We start from the raw sequence: 26,996 nt of genomic DNA, 5'->3' as shown, positions 1-26,996 counted from the left end.
GCCCCCCCTGCTGGCCTGGTCACCTCTAACTGCCCCCCATACCAACCTGGTCACCCCCTGAACAGCCCCCTCCCCCCACTGGCCTGGTTGCCCCCAACTGCCCCCTCTGCCAGCCTGAACAGCCCCCTCCCCCCACTGGCCTGGTTGCCCCCAACTGCCCCCTTCTGCCAGCCTGGTTACCCCCAACTGCCCCTCCTGCTGGCCTGGTCACCCCCAACTGCCGGCCTGGTTGCCCTACACAGCCTGCTGTTCAGTCATTTGGTCGTCCCTCACTAACCCCCCCCCCCCCCCCCGCCAGCCTGGTTGCCCTACACAGCCTGCTGTTCAGTCATTTGGTTGTCCCTCACTAACCCCCCTGCTGGCCTGGTTGTAGGCAGCCATCTTGTGAGGGTGTGAATTTGCATATTACAATGAGAAATATGCAAATTGACCATCACTCCTCTACACCCACCAGCCAATCTGGAGCAAGTATGCAAATTAACCCAACAAAGATGGCAGCGGCCATGGAGCTGGAGCAAGCAGAAGGCTTGGGTTGCCCCTGGTGATGGAGGAAGCCAAGCTTCCCGTCCACCCTGGCCTCCGCTCAAGGCTACAAAGTTTCAATTATAGAAGATAAATCTCAGATACCTGCCTCCAGCCGCCCTGGCCTCAGCTCAAGGAGGCGCTGAAAAAAAGGAGGGGCTGGGAGCTTGGGTCACCAGGGGCTGTGGCCAGCCTGCAAACAGCCATCAGCCCCTCACCCAAGCTGGCCACACCCCCATAGCCCAATCCCTGTAAACAGGCAGTTGAACATCTCTCAAGGGGACCCAGATTGGAGGGTGCAGGTTGGGCTGAGGGACACCCCCCCCCCCAGGCACGAATTTTGTGCACCAGGCCTCTAGTATAGGATAAGCTTTGAGGCATAACAACTAACCATCCCTATTCAGTTACCCATGAAAGCAATACTATATTCCAAATGAATTTACAGCAATTTTTTTGTACGATTAGAAAACCTCAAGAACAATTAAAATCTTCCTGTCACTAACTTCTGTTCAAAGTAGCTATTGAACTACAAATGTAATATTTTGACCTAGACTCAAATGTTATCACTAGCTTTTTATATAATAAAAATGTTATCTGTTGAGTAGAGGTGGGGGAATTTAAGTGCCACTTACTTTACAGAAATGGTGAACATGTACTTATACACTTCTTGAAGCTCCCACAATTAAGGAGAATTAAGAAACAGAACGAGACCAGGAAAAGTGGGGTATTTTCATGTGTATCTGCCAGTCTCTTGCTATTTTCACCCAAACACTTCATTTTTTCCCCCCTTTTATTAAGGTATTACATGTGTCCTTATACCCCCCATTGCCCACCCCCCCACTCCATTCCCATTCATGCCCACACCCCCCTGGTGTGTCCATTGGTTAGGCTTATATGCATGCATACAAGTCCTTTGATTGATCTCTCCCCTTTATCCCTTCCCTCCCCTCTGAGGTTTGAGCATCTGATCATCTGATAGATGACAATTTATTCTTTTATCTTCCTTCCTTTACTTACACATAAGTAAAAGTTTTCACTTTGATTGGATTATAAAGTCATAAGCAGGTAGGGAGCCAACCCTATCCTAAGAATTTGAAGAAAGTCAAATGCTGTTAAACTGGAACAAAATCAATAGGTTAAAATGCCATATTGTTTAGATGTGGATCTGTGCCTGCTCTCGAAAACAGTTCCATTAAGATGAGAATTTAATGTTTGGAAGGTCCACAGTCCACCAGTGAGAAATATAAAAGAAAAATTATTTGTCAAAACCCTATATCCTGCCCGCTGGTATGGCTCAGTGGTTGAGCATCAACCTATGAACCAGGAGGTCATGGTTCAATTCTGGTCAGGGCACATGCCCGGGTTGCAGGCTCAGTCCCCAGTGGGTGGGATGCAGGAGGCAGCAGATCAATGAGTCTCTCTCATCATTGATGTTTCTGTCTCTCCCTTCCTCTCTGAAATCAATACACACACACACACACACACACACACACATATATATATTTAAAAACCTGCATCCTTCATATTTAAATCCCTTCCTTCATGTATTATTTTCTATAAAGCACATTCTTAGGACTTTTATCATTTTCCAGTTTAAATAGCAGTGCCTAAGCAATCAAGAACTTGCACTCTTCACAAGCAGAAAAAAAAGATACAACAAGGTTAAGGACAACGTTTATTGCTACCAGAGGCTTTTATCATCATCAGTACATGGCTGGTTCTGGCTGCAATACCTTCTTCAGACTGCACAGGGAGCTCAGATTACAGGAGTCATTAAGAGAAATATAGGTAGCTTGGGAGGCAGAGAATAACTTTTATCCAGAAAATCCTAATAGCTTAACATAAAACTAGGGAACTAAATTCAGTTATTATATGTCACAGACCCAATCATAGAGCTGTCCCAACATCACGACAGTCTCTCCTACTGATTACAGAGTGAAAAGGAGCTGATAAATTACAAAAAAATAAAATCTAAATTTTAGTTGTTACATGTTTCTTTGATAAGTACCTCGACATATTTATCACAAATTTCTTATCCAAATGTCAAAAATGCTTTAGCAAATCTAAGAGTATCCTAATTATATGACACTTAAGTTTCAGTTTAAGATCATCAAAAATAAAAATAATTTTTTCCCCAAATCCTAGAAACAAATGAGACAAACACAAAAATCAATGTGGCAATGTGAGGCATTTTTCTATTATCATCTCTGATTCCTTTGGGGCAATTTTGAAGTATCCTTTTCAGATTAATTTGAATTTGAATCATGGATTAAATATGGCTGTCAATCTGAAATAATCTGTTCACTGAATTGCTAAAAAAAATAATTTTGAGGGTTTCCTAATCAGTGGAAGTCAGGCTATAGATCAACATGCATTAAATTCATTAAGTATTCAATAAAAAAGCAAGCAAAAGCAAGAGGAAAATTAAGTCAGGACATGGGATTGGGTTTGTTAGCTATGAAATTTTGGAACTTAAAAAACAACAACACTGAATGTGAACTTTTGACATGGGGAAACCTACATTACATTTTAGCAGAGTAAATGGCAGAATTGACAAATACTACAAAGAAATTTTTTACTTAAAATTGTTGGATCTTTTGAGTTTTATACTTTTTTTTGGTCTTTAAGTGCTTAATGTTTAATGTTAAATTATAATTAGCCACACTAATAAATGGTTTTGTTTCTTTTCTGGCTCACATCAAATCAGCCTGATTCGGTATATACCTTCCCTGGTCTTCCATGTTCCTGCTCCCAGAATAGTAGACCTCAGCTTGCACTTAAAGGTAACACTTGAAGCTACATGACAGACACAGGCTGCAGAGGAGGACAAGGGGAAGCATGTCCCTCCTGCCGTGATAAATCAGTGCCACACACAGACCCCACATTTTCTGAAGCATTATCTTCATTATAGAGCCGTTTGATTCCATCATAGAAGTCATCCACTTCCATTTCCTCTACTTTGCGTTTGGCAGAGGTATGCTTGCACCCACTGGCAGCTGGGAGATGATGATAGAAGGCTGCTGTATCTTTGACTGGCACTTCTGGTTTGCTGTTGTCCTTGGAGAAATCTGGGCCTGGGACAGAGGAGGGATGTAATCTGAACACTCCTTTGTCACAGGTCACCAGGGTGTGCTTGAGGGGACGGTAGACATAAACGGAATTTAGAGGCAAGGAAGACTGCAGAGTTGAAAGGTGATGTGCCACAAGCTCCCGACAGTGGATCAACTGGGAGCTATCCATCTGGGATGGGTGGGGGGGAAAAAATTTTGATAATTTAATTAACATAGGCTGCTCTGTCATCTTTGCCGCTGCTTTTCTATCCTGTGCCCTCTGCACCCCAGCCCCCTATCTTTTACCTCAAACCTATCTATTCTTCCAGCTTACCTATCATCTTAGGAATTCTTCCCAAATGCTGTATTTTAATATAAATATCTTTGAAACTTGAATTCTGTATTTGCAATTATATGCTGAACATCTTCATGAAAGTAAAATCGTGAGCTCTTGTGCTCACTGCTACATACCCACATCTGCTTTTGTCCAGTCCATTCCCCTGCCTCTTCTAATCTCTTCAGTGATTAAAATTAAGAATTGAAGGAAGAAGCCAGAGGCAAGAAAAAATTCAAATAAGAAATGGGAAAGGCTTCCTGGCCTTGAGAATAATTTAAGTATTTTTCTTTTTTAGACAGTAAGTGAGAACTTTTTTTTTTTTTAAAGTAGATTCTTTTTTTTTTTTTTAAATATATTTTATTGATTTTTTACAGAGAGGAAGAGAGAGGGATAGAGAGTTAGAAACATCGATGAGAGAGAAACATCGATCAGCTGCCTCTTGCACACCCCCTACTGGGGATGTGCCTGCAACCAAGGTACATGCCCTTGACCGGAATCGAACCTGGGACCCTTGAGTCCGCAGGCCGACGCTCTATCCACTGAGCCAAACCGGTTTCAGCGTGAGAACTTTTGACAAGTCATATTTTTGTAGAAAAATAGCAGGCTTGACAACACTAGGAAGAAATGTTTTTGTTTAATTTGCGAGTTCTTTTGTTACCCTTCAGGACAGTTCATATATCAATCCTTCCTGAAGCCACCCTTGACTTCCACCAGCCTTTTAAACACCCAAATTCCAGAATCATCTGTTTCTATATCAACCTGTCATCAAAGTCAATCACATTGTATCAGCATGATCTATTTAAACATTTAGCTTTTCTATTATAGACTACAAGATCCCAAGATCTTTTGGAAGGCCTTCAAAATCTTACCTCTGGTAAAGAGTCATTAGTCTCTTGGCCCTCTGTTCTCTGTAATTACAGCTGTACTCAAAATAATCTTCCTCTAGCAACATATATTTCTTCCCTATTCAAAATTCTTTGGTGGCACCCCAATGCCTACCAGCAATAAGGTCACTTCTTTAGCTTATTAATAAGGTCTCCACAATCTGAACCCAGCCTTCTTATCCAGCCTTATTTCCTAACATGTCCCAATTTGTGCTCTCCATTCCTGCCAAATGGGCCTGCTCTCTATTCTGTACAAATCTTGCCCTTTCTTACTTTACCCTTACTCATCCTGTTTCTACTTGTTGAAATTGCATTACCTATCTATTACCTTCCAGATCTGGCTAATTACCACCACCCTTCTGGAAGCCTATCTTGACTATTTAACTATCAAAGGTATAGTTAAATATATAACTTTCCAGTCATATATTTCATAAGCATTTTTGGATATTTCTTAACCAAGTTTTATTCACATATATGTAACCTGTAGCACACAAGCATGACTGTTTGCAATACCACAGAAAAGTAACGAAAAATAACACACTCTACAAGAACACATGTGGTCACAAATTGTTTTTATCTCTAAATATATTCATTACTTGTTACCCAGGAAAACAGTGGAACAAAGCACACAGAAAAGGGATGGGATTTCAAAGTTCCTTAAGGCGATTGGTACCCTATCCAGTACTTCAAGAAGCCTACAAAAAAGAGGTGATAGAAATAAAAGAAATTGGGAAGTTAAAAAAGACTATAGTGTAAAAATGATTTCTAAAAAATAAGTACCTAGTTTAATAAACTGCTTTAGCAAATGAATGATACTTAATGGCCTAGAAAAGTACAAGTACTACATATATTTTACTGCTTTGATCATTAGGCATAATACCACAGCAAATTACGAAAAGAGATGAATTTCAAGTAAAAGGAAGACTATGTCACTATAATCTTTCTCTGTGAAAAAAAGTAAGTAAATGGGTTGTTATAGAGATGAGAACTAGCAGAAAATTATACAAGTAGCCCTAGCTGGTTTGGCTCAGTGAATAGAACGGCCAAGGGCATGTGCCTTGGTTGTGGGCTTGTTCCCCAGTAGGGGACATGCAAGAGGCAGCTGATCAATGATTCTCTCTCAATATTGATGTTTCTCTCTCTCTCTCCCTTTCTCTCTGAAATCAATAAAAATGTTGTTTAAAAATGATACAACTAGAAAGATATTAGAGATTAAACACTGAAAGTTTACAGGGTAGATGTCCAAATAGTTTACTGTTGGAAAGGGGGAACAGAACAGTAAGACATAAGTGATAGATTCAGATGGATCTGGGTTCACTGCACAGCATGAAGCTCTGAGAAATCCTACCAAAACAGTCTGACCTTAGACACCTTCAGGAAGAACTGGGAGACCCTGGTAAGGAGGGTATGCTTCTTTAACTCACTACTCTAATTTTTGTATTATACCACAGTAAGGAACATCTACTTTGACTACTGCCTGGCTAGTGATAGAGAGATCACCACATGAATTTGGATAAGGTTTAACATCCTAAGATTATCAAGGAGGGCCTTCTCAGTCAGGAAAAGGAGGATATTGAGGCTAGCCACAGAATTAGAGTAATGAGAGAAGGGGTAAGAAGATAAAAGGGTTTAGGCATCTCAGAATGGTGACCAACAGGTAGCATATGAGCTAATAGGGGTGGGGAAACTAGGAGGGACAAGAGGAAGCTTGTCTTTCAAACCGGGAACACTCACTGTAGTTTTAAGTCTGGAAGGAACACAGGCAGAGCTAGTGACAGTGGCCTCCGCATAGCACGAGATGTCTGTGATGGGCCACTGACAGTCCTCTCAACCCAGAGCAAAGGGAAACTTGTCAGAAGTAATTCTGGCATGATCTCACCAATATGAATTTCCTATACCAGAATCAGAAATCCAGGAGGAATATCTGATATTACTATGGCTTTGTCCCAGGTCTAATCACAAAGATTACCTAAACTCTGGCGAACTTAGTGAAGACAGAACTGAATCTTGAAGAATCGGGAGTCATCAGGTTTGGGCCACAAGGGTTGGCCTCCAATCCAAGATGATTTGAGAGAAGTGCTAAGACCAAGTCCCAAAGTCTCTAAAAGTTTCCTGACCTTGTTTTTAACTATCGCCCCCATTGTAACGTGAATACTACATGGGGCAGACTTCCTTTTTTAGAATCACTGTATTCCCAGTGCCTAGATCACAGAATTCCCAATAAATGTTTGTGGACTATAACTTTATATTATATAAAAGAATGGAACAGTGGTTTTCAAACTATGTTCAAACAGCTTACAGAATGGAAGAGGCCATGTTGAGTAGGACTTTGGACCCAACAGGTCTCTGCCCCAAACACATATAATCAAGTGATACTTTCCTATTTTGTATTCTGGGATTGTGTGTTGGGGGTGAGGGAAGGGTTCCAGTTCTGAAAGAAACTCTAAAAACCACTGGACTGGAATCCTTAAGGTTTGTGTGGTATTGAAAAAGCACTGTGTTTTTGTCTATTTTACTACTAAGGAGTCCTGTGTATCTCTGAAAAAGCCCCATGTTCCCTGGACTACAGGTATAAAATAAAGGAGTTGAATGAAATTATTTCTAAGAAGATGCCTTCAATTCCGAGCTTATGATACTCCTTCAGTAAAGGGGGAAACAAGACTCAGTGAACACTTTCTTTTTCGAGCAGCAGACTTATGAGAGAGAAGCAGCAGCTTCTCCAGTGTTCTTCAGGAGAGAACAGCCCTCAAAGCTACAGAAATGCACTTGCTATTTACAACATTCTTTTTATTTATGCTTCAAAGTCTGTCCTTTCTCTGTAACAGTAACACTTCAAAATTTTCTGTGTGCTAGCTTGGGAACAGGCACAGAGACCAAATCAAGTGGCATCTAGAAGGATGTCATTTGTTCCAATAAAGAAATCCTATATAATAAAAGCCTAATATGCTAAGTGTCCAGTCGTCTGTTCAACCAATCAAAAGCATAATATGCTAATGATACGCTAAGGCCACTCAACCACTCGCTATGACGTGCACTGACCACCAGGAGGCAGACAGTCAACCGGTCAACCAGTCGCTTTGACATGCACCAGGGGGCAGACGCTGGGGTCTGGCCAATCAGGGATACACTTGAAATGAACACCATTTAATTAGACTGACACCTACCTGTGCTTTTTGAAGCAGTTCAATTGTAAGGGGAAGCCAATCAGGAATGAGTTTCTCCATTTCCAAACTAACCATGGCCAGAGCAAGCATGGATCCTTTGAATTGCAGAAGTTGGTTGCAGGCCATACAGTGAAGTAGTTGCTTGGTTAGGATTGCCAAATGTTGAGATGGGCTTAGTTTGGGCAAACTGAAAAGTAACTGAGGCCTAGTTGACACTGCAATGGCATGGAACTGGTGAAAAAAAAAAAAAAATTACAAGATCATCATTCTAGTTTTACTTAAATGTCTAGGTAAATTATGTATAGAAATAGATGAAACTTTTAGTGTTATTCAATTTTTAAGTTTGAAATGTTAGCTTCAGTGATTTGACATACACCCTAATTACTAATTTTTCCTTAGCTATTCGCAGTAAGTTCCCGTTTCCTAAAATTCAGAATAAAACAAATGAGCAGGCAATCTACTTTTCAAGTTACTGAAATAGGATTATATATTCAAATAAGAAACTAAAAAACTTCAGGTATATTTACAATGTGAAGAAAATCCAATGGTGTGGCTGTGTGAAGGTCCCAATTCAACTTATCCAGAATAATTCTCTCCATCCTCAGAATTTCAGATGAAGAACATCCACAGAAACTGTCTCTTGCCAACACCTTCAGTACTGGAATTCTCTATCCAAACCAAAGAGGGACAGAGAGGAAAGGACAGAAAAATTTCATTTTCAACTTTCGTTTTAGTAAACAAAAAGCAGGTGAATAAATGGAGAGAAATATTCAAAAAAGAGACATAATCTTTAAAGAAAAACATTTACCTCATCTTCCTCAACAGTCTTGGCAGCTAGGAAAAAACAGCTGATTGCAATGCAACTCAAGTATTTTGGATGGGCCTACAATTATAAAGAGCGAAAAAGCAACTTCAGTGGTTCTTCAAAAGTTAAGAGTTTATTTAAAAAAACTAGATAAGCAGATAAGACAAGTATGCATATATTCGATGGAAAGCAATTCATTTGATTTCCACCCATTGCTTTCTAAGATCAGTTGACTTTTAACTTCGCAACCCTAGTCATTTGATATTCTATGGAAAGACTAGCATCATTCCATTGCTGGAAGTTCAATCAATGCTAGTTAGCCAAAATTCATTTCTATCCAGCAGAGAAGAGCTTGATTTTAGAAGACAATTTTTAATTTAATAAACAAAAGTCTCCAAAATAAAAATATTTGTGTATATGTGTACTTTTAAGCTAGTTTTATTCTCTTTACCTATCCTATCAGTAAAATTAACATATGAGGTGTTAGAATTAAATAGAAGAAAATACAAGAAGGCTATTAATAAATTTCAAATGCTTTAAAAAAAATATAGGATAGCCGACAAGTAGAAATGTTCTAATTATTAATGTGCACACACACAAAATTATATATTCAAGTTCCATGATAAGAATGAAAGGATCCTAAATATATCCAGAATCAATCAGTGGCTTAAAAGAAGTTCTTAGGTTTGACACCCATAGTAGGGTTGGAATTTGCCTGTTTTCCATATCTACAATAAAGTTAGTCCACTTTCTACCTTACTGGTAGAATAAGGGTTTGCCAATCCAGCATCAGAATCCAGTTTTAAGTAACCAAAACAATTTAGTCCTAATTATATTGTACTAGAGGCCTGGTGCAGGAAATTCATGCATGGGTAGTGTCCCTAGGCCCGGCTGGCGATTAGGGCCGTTAGGAGCCTTGTGGCTGCCAGCCGGGGCCTTCCTTCACATTCCGTGCCACGCCCTGGTGGTCAGCACATCATATAGCAAGCAATCGAAACTCCCGGTCTCTCTCAGTCAAACTCCCGAGTGGACATTTTGCATATTAGTCTTTTATATGTATAGATGACAGAGGTAAGTTATACAACACAAAGAAAGCCTGTATCAACATGTATTTTATACTTAAATATTACATTCATTTCTGTGAAACTAGAGACGCCTTCTGATGACCATAGTACAACCCTGATTAACCAACTTTTTAACAGACATGCCAATGACCACTGTGCCTCAGGACAAGTGGCATACTGTCTAGGAATCTTAGGATCTTCTGCCTGTATGAGGTAATAAAAGCTGGTTCAATACTACCAATATCTTAAAATAATCACTAATACTAACCAGTTAATACAGTTCAGAAAGGACTTCCATAAATATTGTCATGTCTATTACATCTTTTTATAAATGAGAAAACAAGTCTCAGAGGTTAGAGACACCAACAAGTGATCTAGGAAGTGAGCCAGATCTTGTTGCTAAGAGAGCTTTCCAGGTTCCCTTATTTCCCCATGTGTACAACATATCAAACCCACATCTATGAGGTAATCAGAGTTCATTACAAAGATCCCAACAGTTAATAACTTCAAGTAGGTAATGCAACCCCTAAATCAAGGGCACCAAAAAAAATTTAGTAATAAAAAGATTCCCAGCAGCAAATGTGTGATTTTATTTTTAAACTAACAGTAGTTCTCAGTCCTGGATGTACATCGGGATGTATTCTTCACATACAAACATACAGATCTCATGTACTAGAGATTCACAATCAATAAGTCTGGGAGAGGACTCAGGGTCCACACTTTTAAAGAGCTTCATAGCACTTTATTCTGCACAGCTAGGGTTAACGCTCCACTCTTTGCTGTAGCCCTTTTATTTAAATTTTATTTAAAGTTTAAGTGCCTTTATTTAAACTATGAATACATTTTAGGTTATTTCAATGTAGACTAACCATCTAAATAACAGTACTATATCTGATGCTAACAACATGAAGGACCCATTAAATAAGAAATATGAAAAAAATCAGATTATACTTGGCAAAATTCTGTTTTAGAAACTTGCCCAAATCAGTTTAAAACGTTTAATAAGATCAGTAATAATATTTCCTATAATAAAAGCTACAATAAGTTCATTAATAATTTTTGAAGAATGTATGACCCAAGAAAGGACACTGACCTTAAAAGCATCTTTCTCTATGAAAGGGAGGTTAGTTGTTCTAGGGAACCAGGATGGAAGGGTGGGGGACTTGATACTGAGATAAAAGTAGGCATCTCAGATAACCCAGATTTCAGGCAATTAGTATCATTGTAATTAAGGTTTTTTAATGTCTCTTAAGAGCATTAGTTTGAAACATAAAAAGGTAACTGAATAGCCATCCAAATGGCTTCTATGTTTCATACCTAGTAAGAAAGAGTATAGAACCCTCAGTACTGAATTCATAGTTCCCCCAGCTTATATAATCCTAGACATACAAGTCACAACTGAACTGCTTTTTAAATTTTTTATGCCTTGACATTAAATAAATGCTAACTTTCTGCTTTAAATCTGTTGAGGGTCCACTATGACTGATTATGCATAATATAACCAAAGATGTACCAACAGGGTCAATATAAAACGTATTCATATATTTGCCATTCAACAAAAATACAAATTATTTTATGACAGTTCAGTTCATCTTGTTATGCTCCAAATGTATGCCTCTAGAAAGTATATATTGTTCAGAAAACCAGACAATATTCAATAAACAAGTGACAGAAAAATGTGTAACAGGCTTATACTTTCCTAATTTGATTCACTGTCCACATTATGTTAAAAGATGAGTAAACATTCTGCCAATGCTATATGGTTTACAATAAAATTAGGAGATCAAAAATTTCACAGGTTAAGCATAAGTTAGGAATACTTGTAGCAACAAAATTACACAATTAGAAACATTCCTGAAAATTTAAAGCAATAAAGAACATCATATCTTCTTATAGGTACACAAATCATATCCAGGAAGGTTTTCCTATTCCTTTCCATCTTATAGAATGTTTACTAATAGCCTCCAGTTTAGCATATAAAGCCTCAAACAAGAGGCTATGTTTAAGTGTATCCTAAAATAATTAATTACCTTTACAGTAGCTAAAAACCTGTCCAAAAGACTGCTAGCCAGAGCAAATGTTTCTGGGTAAAGGTTGAATTGGTACTTGAGTTTGGCCAGCCACTGAATCACTTCATCTCTCTGGGATGGAGAAACATTCTATAAGGGAACAATTAAAACATAAAATTAAAATAAAACAAGTAAAGTTTCAAGTTATCATCAAGAATATGTTTAGAATTCTCTCTTATAAAAGGTTAGCAAGTGCTATGGAATAGTGTTTATATGTTAAAAATGTTTTCAAGTTTATTCAAAATCTAGCAAATAAGATAAATGAAGATAAAAGTTTATATATTAGTTATAGCATTTAACATCAATATCTAATATTCTCACCCTTGCTGGTGTGGCTCAATGGATAGAGCATCGGCCTGTGGACTGAAGGGTCCCAGGTTCGAATCCGGCCAAGGGCACATGCCTGGGTTGCAGGCTCGATCCCCAGTAGGGGGCGTGCAGGAGGCAGCCGATCAATGATTATCTCTCATCATTGAGGTTTCTATCTCCCTCTCCCTTCCTTTCTAAAATCAATAAAATATATTTTTAAAAAATCTAATATTCTCATTCTGTATTAAATAAAATATTCATTATGTCATCTCACTATCTATTGATAATTAAATTGAAGTTTACAAGTAATATAACATTTTTAGTTTAGGTAATACTGTTATTAATTGATAGTAATTTTGGAATTAAGTTTTTCCAATTCTTGAGAATAACATAGTGAATTTCTAAGACAACAAATAGGCATTAAATTATCTTAGGAAATATAAAGAGACAATAACAGAATGAGATAGCCCATTAAAAACAAAGCTAGCCCTGGCAAGCGGCTCAGCTGGTTGGAACATCGTTCAGTAGATCAATTGGGAGGCAACCCACTGATGTTTCTCTCTCTCTCTCTCTCTCCACCTCCTCCTCTCTAACATGTCCTCCAGTGATAATTAAAAAAACAAAGCTACAGTCAACAGGAATAAATAAAAGACACGAGGGACAACAGACAAATTACATTTTAAAATGATAAAAAATACTGAAGAGGAAAAGTCACCTGAACTAACTTACCACTAGAGAGATTACACAAACACAACACATATTGTTTCAATCCTCCTATATCTTATTTTTTAACTGCTGAGTATAGGCTTAATTTTTAGAAGGTACACACTTTAAAGCAGTAATGGTTTAGATGCCTTTACTCTTGAGGCACCATAAAAATAAAATAAAACAAATCTGGCAACACTTAATCTACTACTAATAAATAAAACAGATCCATATGAGTACTACTTCTGCCAGGTAAACACAAAGTACAGAAATGACTCTGAGATTAGTAGAAGAGTATTTTCAGTAAGTGAGTATTCCAAACAAGTAAAGGTTTAATCCAACCTTTTGCCTCTTTTTTTTTTTTTTATGCTTCTTTTCTCCAATTCCCTCTTTCTACCTTACTCTTCCCCCCACCTAAATCCTACTTCAAGGATCTCTCACAATTCTCTTTATTTGCATCCCCTATCCCTCAGTTTAGGATAGTGGTTACACAGAATGTTATAGACTTTTTACTCCCTTTCTATGGGCTCCCATAGCACTCTACTTTCCTTATGAGACAACATTATAGTTTCTTGGTGATTTGGCTGAGTTCTCTTGGGGTAGGGTTGTATCATTTTTGTTCACTGGCATATAATAGGCTCACAGTAAACATTCATTAAATGAACACTGATGATCATTTCTTTATAATTCATCCAGGTTAGAGACATTCTTTTATATAATAATAGCACTTTTAAGTATAAGATAATTTTGTCACATGACTTTTGGGGGAATTAAAGATTGGTCAAAGTGACATGCACTTTTAGATATTTCCAATTTATTTTTTCAAGTGCTTTTCATATACAAACATAAAACAGCTTCAAGCTGTTTATATAAAGACGGTTCCCATTATTTTGGAACTCTTAAGGAATCTTAAAGACCATCTAATTATGTGGTTTTCAAATACAGGATCTCAAACCACTGGGTTACCAGGCAAATCAGAATCATTTAGGAGGCCCTGTACAGTGCTTCCAGGCCCCACCCACACCCACTGGGCTTGTAGTGGCAACTGTGGAAATTTGTATTTTTAAAATCTTCATAATTTTATTAGTATGCATTCAGTTTGGGAAACGCTGATTCAGTCTAACCACAAAATTTAAAAGTTCTAACATCTCTGATAAGTGATCCTCTGCTTTGGATATTTGTTCATTCCACTGTGGAAAAGCTATATAAATTATTGGAAAGTTTTTCTTCACTATATTCACAATATTATCTTAAATTGAATCTTAACCTGCTTCTTTCTAGTGGTCACTTGGATTGGTTCTAGTTCTAGCCACTGGAGTAATATAGAATAGAGCCATTTCTTATTTTAAACAATAGCCCTTTAGTTAAAGACAGGTGTTAAACCCATAAAGTCATCTCTTTTCCTGATTAAACATTCCTTGCTCTTTAACCGTTTTATGTTTGACATGATTTCCCTTTTACCATTTCAGTTTTTCTTTTTCTAGATATATTCTTTTTAGTGTGTTTCTTAAATTGAGACACTCGTCATTAATGAGCAATAAAGTAAAACTATTACCTCACTTTGTCTTAGATAAGTTATTTCATTAATCTAACCCTAAATTTTGTTTTGTTTTGGCAGCAATGTCATGTTGACTTATACTGAACTTGTGCTTTTGTTTAAAAAAGGGTATATAACCAACAGTAATTGAGAGGTCAACTGGCTATCTCCCTAGAAGCTTCTAACATTGTATTACCTTAGTAGTTTACTTGAACTCCTTATAAATATTCAAGAAATATAGTGCATTTTTTTTTTGTTCCCTAAAGACAATGATATATACTCAGCTTCCATGGCTAGCTATATATGTAGAAATAAAGGCAGCTTACTACTATAGGTATTGACTATTGTAGGGAGTGGCTATATAGGTAAGCCTCAGACTGACCTGTTGGCAAAGCCACAAACAAGTCCCAGCTTAGAGGGCACAGCCCTCTTAGCATAATTAAGCTTGACCTTATGAAGCCCCCTAGATCCTATCTGGGTAGCTAATGGGCTGTGGGAGGTGCAGTGGAACTCATAAGAACATTGTAACTATGTGACCACTACCCTGTTTACCTCTGGCTATAAAATAAAGGCTCAGCTTGCCCTCTGGATCTCTCTCTGTGGCCTCAGCCAGGCACAGGAGATCCACCGAGACCCAGCTATATTCTCTTGTCTGTCTTTTCTTCAATCCTTCACCGCCTTCACTCAGGCTCACCGAACCTTTGGCTGTGCTGGCAAGGCACAGACTATGAGGAAAGAAAACAGACATACCTATCTTCCTAAAGCTGTAATTAGAATAAAAATAAAACAAACAAGCAAACAAAAACAGTTCGTTCTTGTTTTGTTTCAGAATAAAACAAGGAGATATTTCTAAAATAAAGAATAGAGCATTTCCTTTAATGGTACATATTTCTCCAATGCATGTCAAGATACTATATAGGACAGCAGTACACTTATTTCTAATAAAAGTAATCTATCTAGAGTAAAGAGAAATATCAGTACCTGGTTTGTAGGCATTTTCGGCACATTTACCTTCCACATCTGAGCTTCCCTAGAGATTGCCTTTTCCAAAAGGAAAGACAATCTCTGATTTTCCAAAGGCCCTGGAAACTTCATGATATCCTTTGGTTCTGCCTGGCTCCCAGCTTGATGTAGCTACCTATAAAATCAAATATAAGACAATGCTCTTTATGTAATTATAGAATAAGTAGAGCATTGCATAAATATGTTGGCTCTTATTAAGCAATTCATAAAACAAAATAAGATTATGAGGCAGTATAGGATTTTATAGCTCTTTAAAATATGTATTAAAAATTTACAATAATAGTTATCTAATGCATTCTCACCTTAAATTGAAAACTCAGTTATAAAGAGAAAACATGGCTTTATGATTGATAGAACCCCTGGACCCTGATCAAACTATATTATTACTGTGTCAAACTGTGACAAAGAATTTTAAGTCATGAACTTTTTATTCTAGGAATTCTTAGAAGTAGTAGTCCCAAATATTCCTCTTAAAAAAAAAGTTACATCAATTACATTAAATCCAACCCACTGCCACTTAATCAGTATGAAACCATCACTTGAGTATGAAACTTTTTTAATTTTAAAATTTTTATTTGATTTTTTTATTAATTAATTCTCATGGTTCAAAAATACATACCAATAGCATAGAGTAAAAAAAAGGCATTATGAAACAATCTTGAAATGAGCTTCCAATACAGTGCCCACTAGCCTCATATGTGATTATTTAAATTAGAATTGGATAAAGTTAAAATATAACTCCTCAGTCACACTAGACCCATTTCAAGTGCTCAGAAACAACAAGTGACTAGCAGATATTGCATTATTAGACAATACAGAAAAGGAACATTTGTATCAATGCAGTAAGTTTTATTGGGCAGTGTTGATCAGAAAACTCAATAGTAAGGTGACTGGCACTCTAAATCGAGCAGCAAGTTTAAAGAGCCACAGTCTAGATCAATGTAGGGCAATTGAGAGTCCGAGAGAAATGTCTAAAAAAATAAAAATTTAAAGGGGAAACTATAGTTTTGAGAATTATGACTGTATGTAGAAAACTGAATTGAGAATTGCTGAAGACTTAGATGTGATGAAAGCTAACAACTGGAAAGGTAACTTCAGAAAAATAAAAAGGTTATGTAAGAAGGTAAATGTAATTATATACCACAGTATTAACACAGCAATAATAATGAAAACACTAAACAGGATTTCAACAAACATTATTAAAATTGTATGTTGGGATGATAACGGGTGTTGAAAGACAGAATGAGAGCTACATCTTTATACTAATCTAAAATATAAAAAATAGCAATAAGGCAAGTTATTTGAAAATATGATCTTAAATAACAAGATAAACAGGTAAGAGCTGATAACAACCTTTAGAGAAAAGTGTGAGGAGCCCTGCAGAATGGAAATGCTGTTTTTCATTATAAACCTCCTATAACTATTTCAGCTCAACTATGTACCTGTATTCTGTATGTGCTTCAGGGTTTGTTTGTTTTCTAATTTCAATGTCTAGAATTAACATATGAAAGTTACAAACTTTTATATAACTAAAGGCCCGGTGCATGAAATACGTGTGGGGGGGGTGTGGTGGGAGGGAAGGACCCTCAGCCCGGCGGCCTTCACCCTCCCACAGTCTGGGAGCCCTCAGGGGATGTCCGACTGATGGATTAGGCCCAGGCCTAAGCTGGCAGTCAGACATCCTTAGTGCTGCCACAGAGGCAGGAGAGGCTCCCACCATCACCGCTGCATTCACCAGCTGTGAGCCCAGCTTCTGGCTGAGTGGCACTCCCCCTGTGGGAGGGCACTGAACACCAGGGGGCAACTCTTGCGTTGAGCATCTGCCCCCTGGTGGTCAGTGCACATCATAGCGACCAGTTATTCTGCCGTTCGGCCAATTTGCATATTAGCCTTTTATTATATAGGATTTAAAATTTGAACACACACAACAAGCCTCTTCAGTTCCCACATCATCATCCCCAAACTCTAGCTACTATCCTCTTTCTTATTAATCACTTCACATACTTCAATTATTTGTTACTCAAACCTATAGCAGACTCAGTGATTTTCAACAGGTGTGCCACAACTCTAGTTAACTGGATTGTAATTTTTTTTTTTTTTTTGCTTTAAACTTCAGAGTTTTCGCAAATTTTCTATAATGAGCATGATAAGCTGTTCATACTTAAAAGAAAAAAGGTAAATAAACTTATAGAGGGAAAAGAAATAATACCTACCCTGAAAGGCCAAATTCAAAGGTAATTTTTTCCAAGAACTCTTGATTCTTTAATCTGGTGTAATTTCTCTCCCTCCTAAATTATAATTTAGTATGGGAGAAAGCAGCTTCCCACTCTCTCCCATACTAAATTATAAATTCCTTTGTGATCACACCTACTAATGTCATTTTTTTTTATTAACCCACTGTGCCCACAGCACAGTATCTTGATGAAATAGGGACTCAACCAAAGGTTCCTTTCAACCTTGGGGACCAAAAACAAAGCAAAACAAGCCCAAGTTTAATCTCTCTTTAGCAAGCCAAGCCTTCAAATGTTTGAAGGCTGCTAATGATAGCACCAATTCATCTTTTCCATATCTGAAAAATTGTTCAAGAGTTCCTCACATGACAAGATGTTTGCTCTTCTAAATTAGCACCAGTTTAACTGCAAATGTTATCTAAGATCATTAGCTATTTTTTTTAGAGGCCACATCACACTATTTAAGTATAATTTATGGTTAACTACAACTCTTAAGTACATCCCCTTCACCTGCCCCATCCAACTGTGTGTGGGAATTTGGTGCCTTTTTGGGGGACAAGGGGATACATTGAATAGACTCACTATAATTTCATCTAATGCAGACATAAAGGGTAACCTTAGAAATGAAGTATAAACTAGATGACTATCTGTCAAAAGATATTTAGAAAAAACACCTATATTGGATGGACATTTAACTTCACAGATTATAAATTCTTCTAAACTTAATTTTAGTCTGTAATTAACTTTTGTCAAAACTTCAAGTTTACTAGTTCAGCCAGGGTGACTCAATGGATTGAGTGATGTCCCACGCACCAAGAGATCATTGGTTCCATTACCAGTCAGGGAATATGTCCGCATTTCCTCTTTCAATCCCTAGCAGGAGAGGGGAGCTGATCAATGTTTCTCTCTCATCAATGTTTCCTCTCTCTCCCTCCTCCTTCCTCTCTCTAAAATCAATGTAAAAAAACACATTAAAAAAACCACACAACTTCAAGCTTTTACTTGACTAATTATCTATCTCATTCCATTAGTTTCAGCCAACCTACTCAATACACTCCTATGGCTGGCTGCCCCTGGTGATTACTTTTCCCCTACAATGCTTCCTTTGAAGATTATTTTTAGGGAGAATGTAAGGGGAACATAATGGATAGAATCACATCAAGAAGAATACGAAAAAAAAAAAAAAAAAAAAAAGAAGAATACGGTCAGGTTCAAGAAATTCCTATTCTCCAATCTCCTACCAATTAAGGTCTTCAGTAAGACTTTCATATATTTAGATGCTTTTATCAACTTTTTTAAAACAAAGAAATCTGGGTCAAAGCAGAAATCACAAAGGAAATTATAAAATACTTTAAGATGAATGAAAAAGACTACCTAAATATCAAAACTTACGGGATGCAATGAAAGCAGTGCTTACAGACAAAGTAATACCTATAGATGCCTATATTAAAAAAAATCTCAAATCAATACTACATTAAGACACTGGAAAAAGTAGAGTAAACTGTATCTAAAGCAAGCCAGAAGAAAAGAACAAATATCAAAGTGGAAATGAATAAAGTAGAGAACAGAAAAATCAATGAAACCAAAGTTGGTTCTTTGAAAAGATCATCAAAATTGGCACCCCCCCTCCCAAAAAAGTTGTTTGTTTGTTTTTTTAGAATAACAAAAAATATTTTACTAAAACATAAGATTTACAGAAGTTTCCAGACAAGCCATACAAAATGGTCACAAGCTTTTCTTGAAGGGGGGATTCTACATTTGACAGAAAAGTCACAATGTTATTTGTGAGGGCCATGGTGTTTGTTTAATGTTCCCATTTTGGTTCAAACAATCAAGCTTGTCCACCTACAGCATCTAAATAAAGTTAGACTTGGCTACAGAGCATATTCTAAAGAACTGGTTAGCTGCATTTTAACCAATGCAATTAGATCACCATAAAAAGGGGGAAAGGAGCCCATACAATTAAAATTTAACTACTTACCCCTCAAAAAAACACCCACACCCCTGCAGCTAACCCTGACAACTACCTTCATTCACAGTGCTTTATACTTAAACCATGATGGGGAGAAATGAATAAAAGCAGAGAGGGGTCACTGCTTTTAAACGTTTCACAACAGTCCAGATGGTACTTCTAGCACCTGCTCATGCTTTATAACAGTGAATCCGGACAAGACATAGACTTGCTAATGTGCATTTAATCACCAAAGGACTGAAGATGTCTGGGCTTTTATTCTGTAATGTTTCTAAGACTGTGTCCATTAAATGCAAACAATAAAGGAAGAAGTCTTGGCAGAACAGGAGAAGTGATGCACACTTGATGATCAGATCAATTTAAATATTATTCATGGCATATAGCCTAGTCCATGCTCTAGCTGATTCTATGGCTTGGGCTTCGTTGGTCTTCCATTGCTCCGCTACATCATGTGCTAATGGGTCATCTGGATTGGGAGCACTTAACAAAGCCTGGATCGATAGCAGAACTGTGCGAATCTGCAGTGCTGGGGACCACTTATCTTTCAAAATATCTAAACATATTCTTCCCAACTTGTCTACATTAGGATGACAAACTTTGGTCATGAAACGTACTTTAGGTGCTGCCATTGGGTATTCTTCTGGAAGGAATAGTTCAAGTTTAAAAGTCCCTCCCTCAAAGGGGGAATCCTGGGGGCCAGCAATGACCACATGAAAATAACGGGCGTTGCTCTCATCTGGTTCTGCTTTAATGTCAGGAACTGTTTCTGCCAGCAAACGCTGGGTTTCCTTGATAATCCTGCAGGGCAGCCCGGCCATCTTGTCAGATCCCAAGTTCGGCCTCCGGTCTAGTCTCCGGCTCCGCTCGCCTCCAAAAAGTTGTTTTTTATACTGGCAAACCTCTACTACACTGACCAAGGAAAAACAAAGGATGAGGTACTAAAATCAGGAATAAAGTGGGGATATATTACTACCTAATTACAGAAAGGATTATAAAGGAATTTTATAAATTATATACAAATAAATCAAACAATTTAGATGAAGACAAATACCTAGAAACACAAACTTTCAAAACTGACTTATGAAGAAACAAAAAAGCTGAATAGCCATATAACAAGAAACTGAATTAGTAAACAAATAAACTATTGTCAAAGAAAAGCCTATACCCAAATGGCTTCACCAAACATTAACAGAAAAATTAATACAAATTCTTCACAAACTCTCCCAAAAGTAATGAGGAGCACTTCTCAACTCATTTTACAAGGCCAGTTACTTACCCTCTTACGAAAACCAAACAAAAACAACAGCACTGGAAAACTATATAGCTCAATATCTCTTCTAAATATACAAAGCCCCAACAAAATACTAGCAAACTGAATTTCCCAACATAAAAAAAGATTATACACCATAATGAAATGTAATCTAGCACAGGAATGCAAAGTTGACTTAACACTCAGAAATCAATTCATGTAATACACCATATTAAGAGAAGAGCAAGGGCCCTAGCTGGTTTGACTCAGAGGATAGAGCATCAAGCCTGCGGAATGAAGGGTCCTGGGTTCGATTCCAGTCAGGGCACATGCCTGGGTTGTGGGCTCATTCCTAGGTTGCAAGCTCAATCCCCAGTGTGCGGGGCATGCAGGAAGCAACTGATCAATGATTCTCTCTCATCAGTTATGTTTCTATCTCTCCTCTCCCTTCCTCCCTGAAATCAATATATTTTTAAAAAGAGAGAAGAAAAAGGAATCATTCTCTGCTCACACTAAGATGTAAACAAAAGAAAAGATTAAATTCGCTTAAACTTTTTTAAAAAATGGGCTATAAATAATGCAAGTGAAAGACAAAAAGAATGGAGGGCATCTGTGGGGATGCTCCAGATTAAATGACTACAGAATCTGACCTTAGGCTGATCTTGTACTGGAGAAAAATGCTAAAAAGGCCATTTTTGGGTCAAATGACATAATGGGAACATGGACAGTAGATGAGATAAAAGTAAATGTAGCAGAACAAGGTGATGGTATTAAGAACTACAAACTGGTTGTTACAGAATAGTTATGGGGATGTAAAGCACAGAGAACATAGTTAATAAAATATTCTAATAAGTAGGCATGTTGCTGGATGGGTGCCAGATTTACTGGGGTGGTCACTTATCTATATAATAAAAGCCTAAGCTACCCTTATGGCTAAACGACCGCTCTGATGTGCACTGACCACCAGGGGGCAGATGCTCAACGCAGGAGCTGCCCCTGGTAAGTGCAGTGGTGGTGGCAGGAGCAGCAAGCTGAGTGGTAAGGAGCAGCGAGCAGGCGGGGTGGTAAGGAGCAAGGAGTCCCAGACTGCGAATGGGATGTCTAGGCCCGATCCCCAGAATCGGGCCTCAGCCGGCAGTTGGACATCCCCTGAAGGGTCCCAGACTACGAGAGGGCACAGGCCAGGCTGAGGGGACTCCTGCCCCAGTGCATGAAAATCATAACTCTCGTTGAGTTATGTAATGTCTGGTCACTGGGGTGTATACCTGAAATTAATATAATGATCTATGTCAAATGTAATGGAAAATAAAAAAATGATTTTAAAAAAAGTAAATGTAACAATGTTAAATTTACTAAAGTAAATAAGTTTACTGTGATTCTGGAAGAGAATATCCCTATTCTTAGGAAATACACACTAAAATTTAGAAGTAATGGGCCATCATGTACGCAACTTATACACATACATACAGGGGGGAGGGGTGACAAATGATAAAACAAATAAAATATTAATAGGTGAATCCAGGTAAAGGGTTTCTTTTTGAAATTACTTAAAAGTAAAGAATGTAAAAAAGCAAAAAAAAAGAGACAATTTATGGAAGTAACTTATATTAGCAGGCTATTATTTACATTCTTTTTTCTTTTAATCCTCACCCGAGGATATGTTTTATTGACTTGGGAGAAAGAAACATCAACCAGTTGCCTCCCATACATGCCCCAACCAGGGATTGAACCCACAATCCCTGACTGGGAATCCAACCAGAAACCTCTGGTGTACACGATGACGTTCTAACCAACTGAGCCATGAGGCCAGGGCCTACATTCCATTTTTAAGTCTCCAGTAAGATAGATAATATTATGGAGAAAGCACTGGCTTGAGTTTTACTTCTTTTACTGGCAGAACAAAGCCCATTTTCTAATAAGTAAAACAGATTGAGTTAGATGAATAATGAATCCTGCTAAGGAATAAAATACAAACATGTAAAATATAATTTTACTGTTTTATCTATTAAAATGTTAAGAGTTGTATCTTGTTATTATATTGCACATTGTTGGTTACAGCCAGAATTTTGAATGCTCAGATAGAAAAGTCTAAAGGAACTAAAAAACAAAAAGGCTGTATTTTGGTTGGCATATTACACACACTTCTAACTTTATGACAGTTTCTTGCATATTTCTTTTCCCATTTTTTTTAAATTGATTTCAGAGAGGAAGGAAGAGGGAGAGATAGAAATGTCCACGATGAAAGAATCATTGATCGGCTGCCTCCTGCAAGTCCCCCACTGGGGATCGAGCCCACAACCCCGGCATGTGCCCTTGACTGGAAAAAAACCTGGAACCTTTCAGTTCACAGGCCAACAATCTATCCACTGAGCCAAACTGGCCAGGGCTCTTCTCCCCATTCTTTCAATTGCTACTTCTGCTTCTTTCTCCATGTTTATCAAATAGCTTACTGTGTAAGTGCAGTTTATAAAATCCTTATTGTACAGCATAAACTATATTATAGATCTACCCAGTGCACGAAAATTCGTGCACTCGGGGGAGTCCCTCAGCCCTGCCTGCACCCACTTGCAGTCCAGGACCCCTCGGGGGATATCTGCCTGCCGGAAGTCGGATATCTCTCTCGCAGTCCGGGAGCCCTCACTCCTTACTGCCTGCCTTACCACTTGCTGCTCCTTACCACTTGGCCAGCTGCTCCTTAGCGCTGCCTCGGAGGCTGGAGAGGCTCCCGCCACTGCGCTAGCCAGACGTGAGCCTGGCTTCTGGCTAAGCGGCGCTCCCCCTGTGGGAGCACACTGACCACCAGGGGGCAGTTCCTGTGTTAGGCATCTGCCCACTGGTAGTTAGTGCGCACCATAGTGACTGGTCGTTCTGCTGTTCGATTTGCATATTAGGCTTTTATTATATAGGATTATATAGGATATGCCGGGCCTCCCGCTCATCTGAGATAAACTCTTACACAGTGATGGATAGCTATATAATAAGAGTAATACGCAAATTGACCGTCACTCCAACACACAAGATGGCCTGCAGGGGAGGGCAGTTGGGGGAGACCCAGGCCTACAGGGGAAGGTAGTTGGGGGGACCCAGGCCTGCAGGGGAGGGCAGTTGGGTGCAACCAGGCCTGCAGGTGAGGGCAGTTAGTGGTGACCAGCCTGCAGGGGAGGGCAGTTAGGGGAATTGGGCTGGCAGCGGAGCAGTTAGGTGTCGATCAGGCTGGCAGGGGAGTGGTTAGGGGTTGATCATGCTGGCAGGCAGAAGTGGTTAGGGGCAATCAGGCAGGCAGGCAGGCAGGCAGGCAGGCAGGCGAGCAGTTGGGAGCCAGCAGTTCTGGATTGTGAGAGGCATGTCAGATTGAAGAGGGTGCAGGCTGGCCTGAGGGACACCCCCCCACCCCCGCCCGTGCACGAATTTCGTGCACCGGGCCTCTAGTATAATATAAACAACTTCACTAAGATGGAATTATATGTACTGTCATTATAACACCAACTATTAATAATTCTGTATTGGTGCTGACTTCTGGATCTTAAGTTCATCTTCTAAGTAAGATGGACTTATTAATGTAACCATACAAGAACTTCATGTTCTAATATACCTTCTTGACTTTATGCCCTTAACATAATAATGAACTACATTACCTATAATTCCTAAACAGGCGGCTCTCTTTCCCAATCTCCATGCCTTTCCACAGTTCTTTCAACTTACACTTAAGTGATTAACAAGTAAAAACAGTGAGTACGCCCTAGCCAGTTGCTCAGTGGTTAGAGCATAAGCCCATAGACTGAAGGGGTGAGGGTTTGATCCAGTCAAGGGCACAGGCACTTGACGATGTACCTCTGGGCAACCAATTGATGTGTCTCTCACACAGATGTTTCTCTCTCTGTCTACCTCTCTCTTCCACTCTCTCTAAAAATCAATGGAAAATATATCCTCGGGTGAGGATTAACAACAAAAACAGTGAGTGCTACTTGGCCAGGTATTATTCAAAGTACTATGTCATATTAACTGATTTAATCCTCCACAACCTTATGAAGTTGGTATTAAGTTCATTTTAAAGATGAAGAAACATGCAAAGACATGTGAACACTTTTCAAAGTATTATACAATCAAAATAAACCATGTACACACACTGTGAGCTTCTAAACTTGACCGAAAAATGTTGTCGAGTTCCATTCTAACCTACTAGGATGTCACACTGCCACATAAACTCCATCATCTATAATGCAAATCATCTTTACTTCGCCTTCCCAACACACTAATTCTACCAGCCTGCTCTTCATCAGTATTAAGATTTTCCTGGTCCAGAAGCTCAGACTCACTCATCTGGCTGGTCCCAGATTAGCAGATCTAAATCCTGTCCATTCTTTCTTACTCTATGTATCCATTCCCTTCTGTTTGGCTGCCACAAATGACCTGAAAAGCTAGAAACAGGTAACACCACTGTTAAATCTTTTCGACAGATTCCTTTTCAGAACAGAGACTACCTGATTGCTGGGGTTTAAACTCTGTCCACCGGGTTCTAGCTGTGTCATCTACGGAAGAAGTTACTTCATTTTGTGAAGCCTCAGTTTCCCTCATCTGTGAAAGGAGACTCCTCAATGAAACCTGCCTCAGAGTCCTTGAGGATTCAATGAGTTGCAAACAACTTAGAACAGAAACTGTCCCATAAGCCTCAACAAGTGTTGTTATCAACATCAGATCACAACCTCACACTGCTGCTGAAATGTTGAGTGACTCCTCAGTGGCAGGACAAAGGCTAAATAGTTGAGCTTAGCATTCTGAGATTTTCAATCTGATGCCATCCTGCCTCCCGAGACACTTCCCACTGTTTTGCTATCCAATTCTCAACTCCTTCCAGTATGATCAGCAATAGAACCTCGAGCTCAGCAGTGGCCCTTCTTCCCTTTTTTTCAACATCTCGCTATTTTTGTCTGCCCTTCAGGGTGCAACTCAATTCTCACCTCCTCTTCAATTTCCCCCACCCACACCCTGGGTAACGTTCCCCTTCTTCCTTCTTCGTGTTCCGGCAGCACCGACGGTTCACCCCATTCCCTTGGCGAGCACCCCGCTTGGCAATGTACATCGTCTGAGGTCTACGGGTGGGAGTGTGCGAGTCCCCTTCTTGGTGCATGAATGCAGGCTCGCGGAGCCCAGAAAATGCGCGACAGGGCAATCTGCAGTCCTTACAAAGAAAGTTACTCGGTGACCAAAAAAAAAAAAAAAAAAAAGCCCAAAAGGGAACAGAGCAGAGCTGTTGGCAAACTGGGCAGGTGCCGAGCTGTTCTTGCGTGGAAGCGGCGAGGGAGCGCCCGGAAGGTCCCCGCGGAGGCGCAGGCGAAGGGGGGGGGGGGGGGTTGCTGGCGGGGGGATTGGCGAGGGCGGGGGGATGTAGAGGGAGGGGCGATGTTATGAACGGGGGTGGGGTGGGGGGCGGGGAGGAGGTGTTGTGGGAGTTGGGTGGGGGGGGGCTCGGTGGGCGGCGCGCGCGGGTCGCCGAGACCCGGGCAGCCCCCCGCCCCCGCCCGCTCACCTTCTCCTCCTCTTCCTCCTCCCGGGCAGAGCTCTTCGCCTCGCAGTGGTGACGCTGGGTCATCCGGGGTCCCGCTACCACCTCATCTTCCTCGGCGCGCAGCGGCGGGGCGCGCGGGACCAGGGCCGGGCCGGCTGAGGAGGGAGAAGACGGGGAACCGGGCCGGGGGACGGGGGACCTGGTATTCGAGCAGGACGCACGGCTGCAGCCGGTGGGTCGGTCAGCGAATCAGTTCCATGACGACCCTGGACCTGAGGCCGCCAGCGCCGGTCTCGCTCCTCCGACGGCCACCGCTAGTGCCCGGGTGGGGAGGGGGCTCCCTCTCTCCATAGGGCGGCGGGGGCCGGGGAGAGGCGGGGAGGGAGACCGGCTCTGCCCCTGCCCGGGGGAAGCGCCTCCAAGGGGAAATGGTGAAAGGGAGGAAGGGGAAAAAAAGGAGAAAAAAAAAAAGGAAGGGGAAGGGGAGGAAAATAAGAAAAAGCGAGACCGAGGCGCTGCCGCGTCCGCTCGCGGGGAAGGCTAGGGAGGGAGGAGAGGGAAGAAGAAGT

General features: G+C 39.8%; 2 protein-coding genes across 2 annotated transcripts; both read right to left on the bottom strand.

Annotated features, from left to right (window-relative positions):
• Positions 1–2,184: 2,184 nt before the first annotated feature.
• CCNI (cyclin I) lies at positions 2,185–26,996 on the bottom strand. The gene is made up of 7 exons (XM_008143656.3): positions 26,449–26,996; positions 15,428–15,584; positions 11,857–11,985; positions 8,766–8,840; positions 8,485–8,625; positions 7,958–8,188; positions 2,185–3,762 (listed from the first exon to the last, which is right to left on the bottom strand). Exons 2-7 carry the CDS (start codon positions 15,539–15,541, stop codon positions 3,319–3,321), a joined length of 1,134 nt encoding a protein of 377 aa, XP_008141878.1. The 5' UTR covers positions 15,542–15,584; positions 26,449–26,996; the 3' UTR covers positions 2,185–3,318.
• LOC129151844 (ubiquitin-conjugating enzyme E2 N-like) lies at positions 19,850–20,554 on the bottom strand. Its single transcript, XM_054728106.1, has one exon. It carries the CDS (start codon positions 20,488–20,490, stop codon positions 20,032–20,034), a length of 459 nt encoding a protein of 152 aa, XP_054584081.1. The 5' UTR covers positions 20,491–20,554; the 3' UTR covers positions 19,850–20,031.

This window comes from Eptesicus fuscus, chromosome 2, assembly GCF_027574615.1.
Source record: "Eptesicus fuscus isolate TK198812 chromosome 2, DD_ASM_mEF_20220401, whole genome shotgun sequence".
In the NCBI taxonomy this organism is placed as follows: domain Eukaryota; kingdom Metazoa; phylum Chordata; class Mammalia; order Chiroptera; family Vespertilionidae; genus Eptesicus; species Eptesicus fuscus.
The sequence above is the reverse complement of the archived record's forward strand: the minus strand, read 5'-3'. Positions and strand labels throughout refer to the sequence as shown.

Coding starts and splice junctions, on each gene's coding strand:
- LOC129151844 (XM_054728106.1), bottom strand. CDS start 20,490: ATGGCCGGGCTGCCCTGCAGGATTATCAAGGAAACCCAGCGTTTGCTG.
- CCNI (XM_008143656.3), bottom strand. CDS start 15,541: ATGAAGTTTCCAGGGCCTTTGGAAAATCAGAGATTGTCTTTCCTTTTG. Junction 8,841..11,856: donor GGTTTTTAGCTACTGTAAAG/GTAATTAATTAT, acceptor TTATAATTGTAG/GCCCATCCAAAATACTTGAG. Junction 3,763..7,957: donor AACTGCTTCAAAAAGCACAG/GTAGGTGTCAGT, acceptor CACCCATCCCAG/ATGGATAGCTCCCAGTTGAT.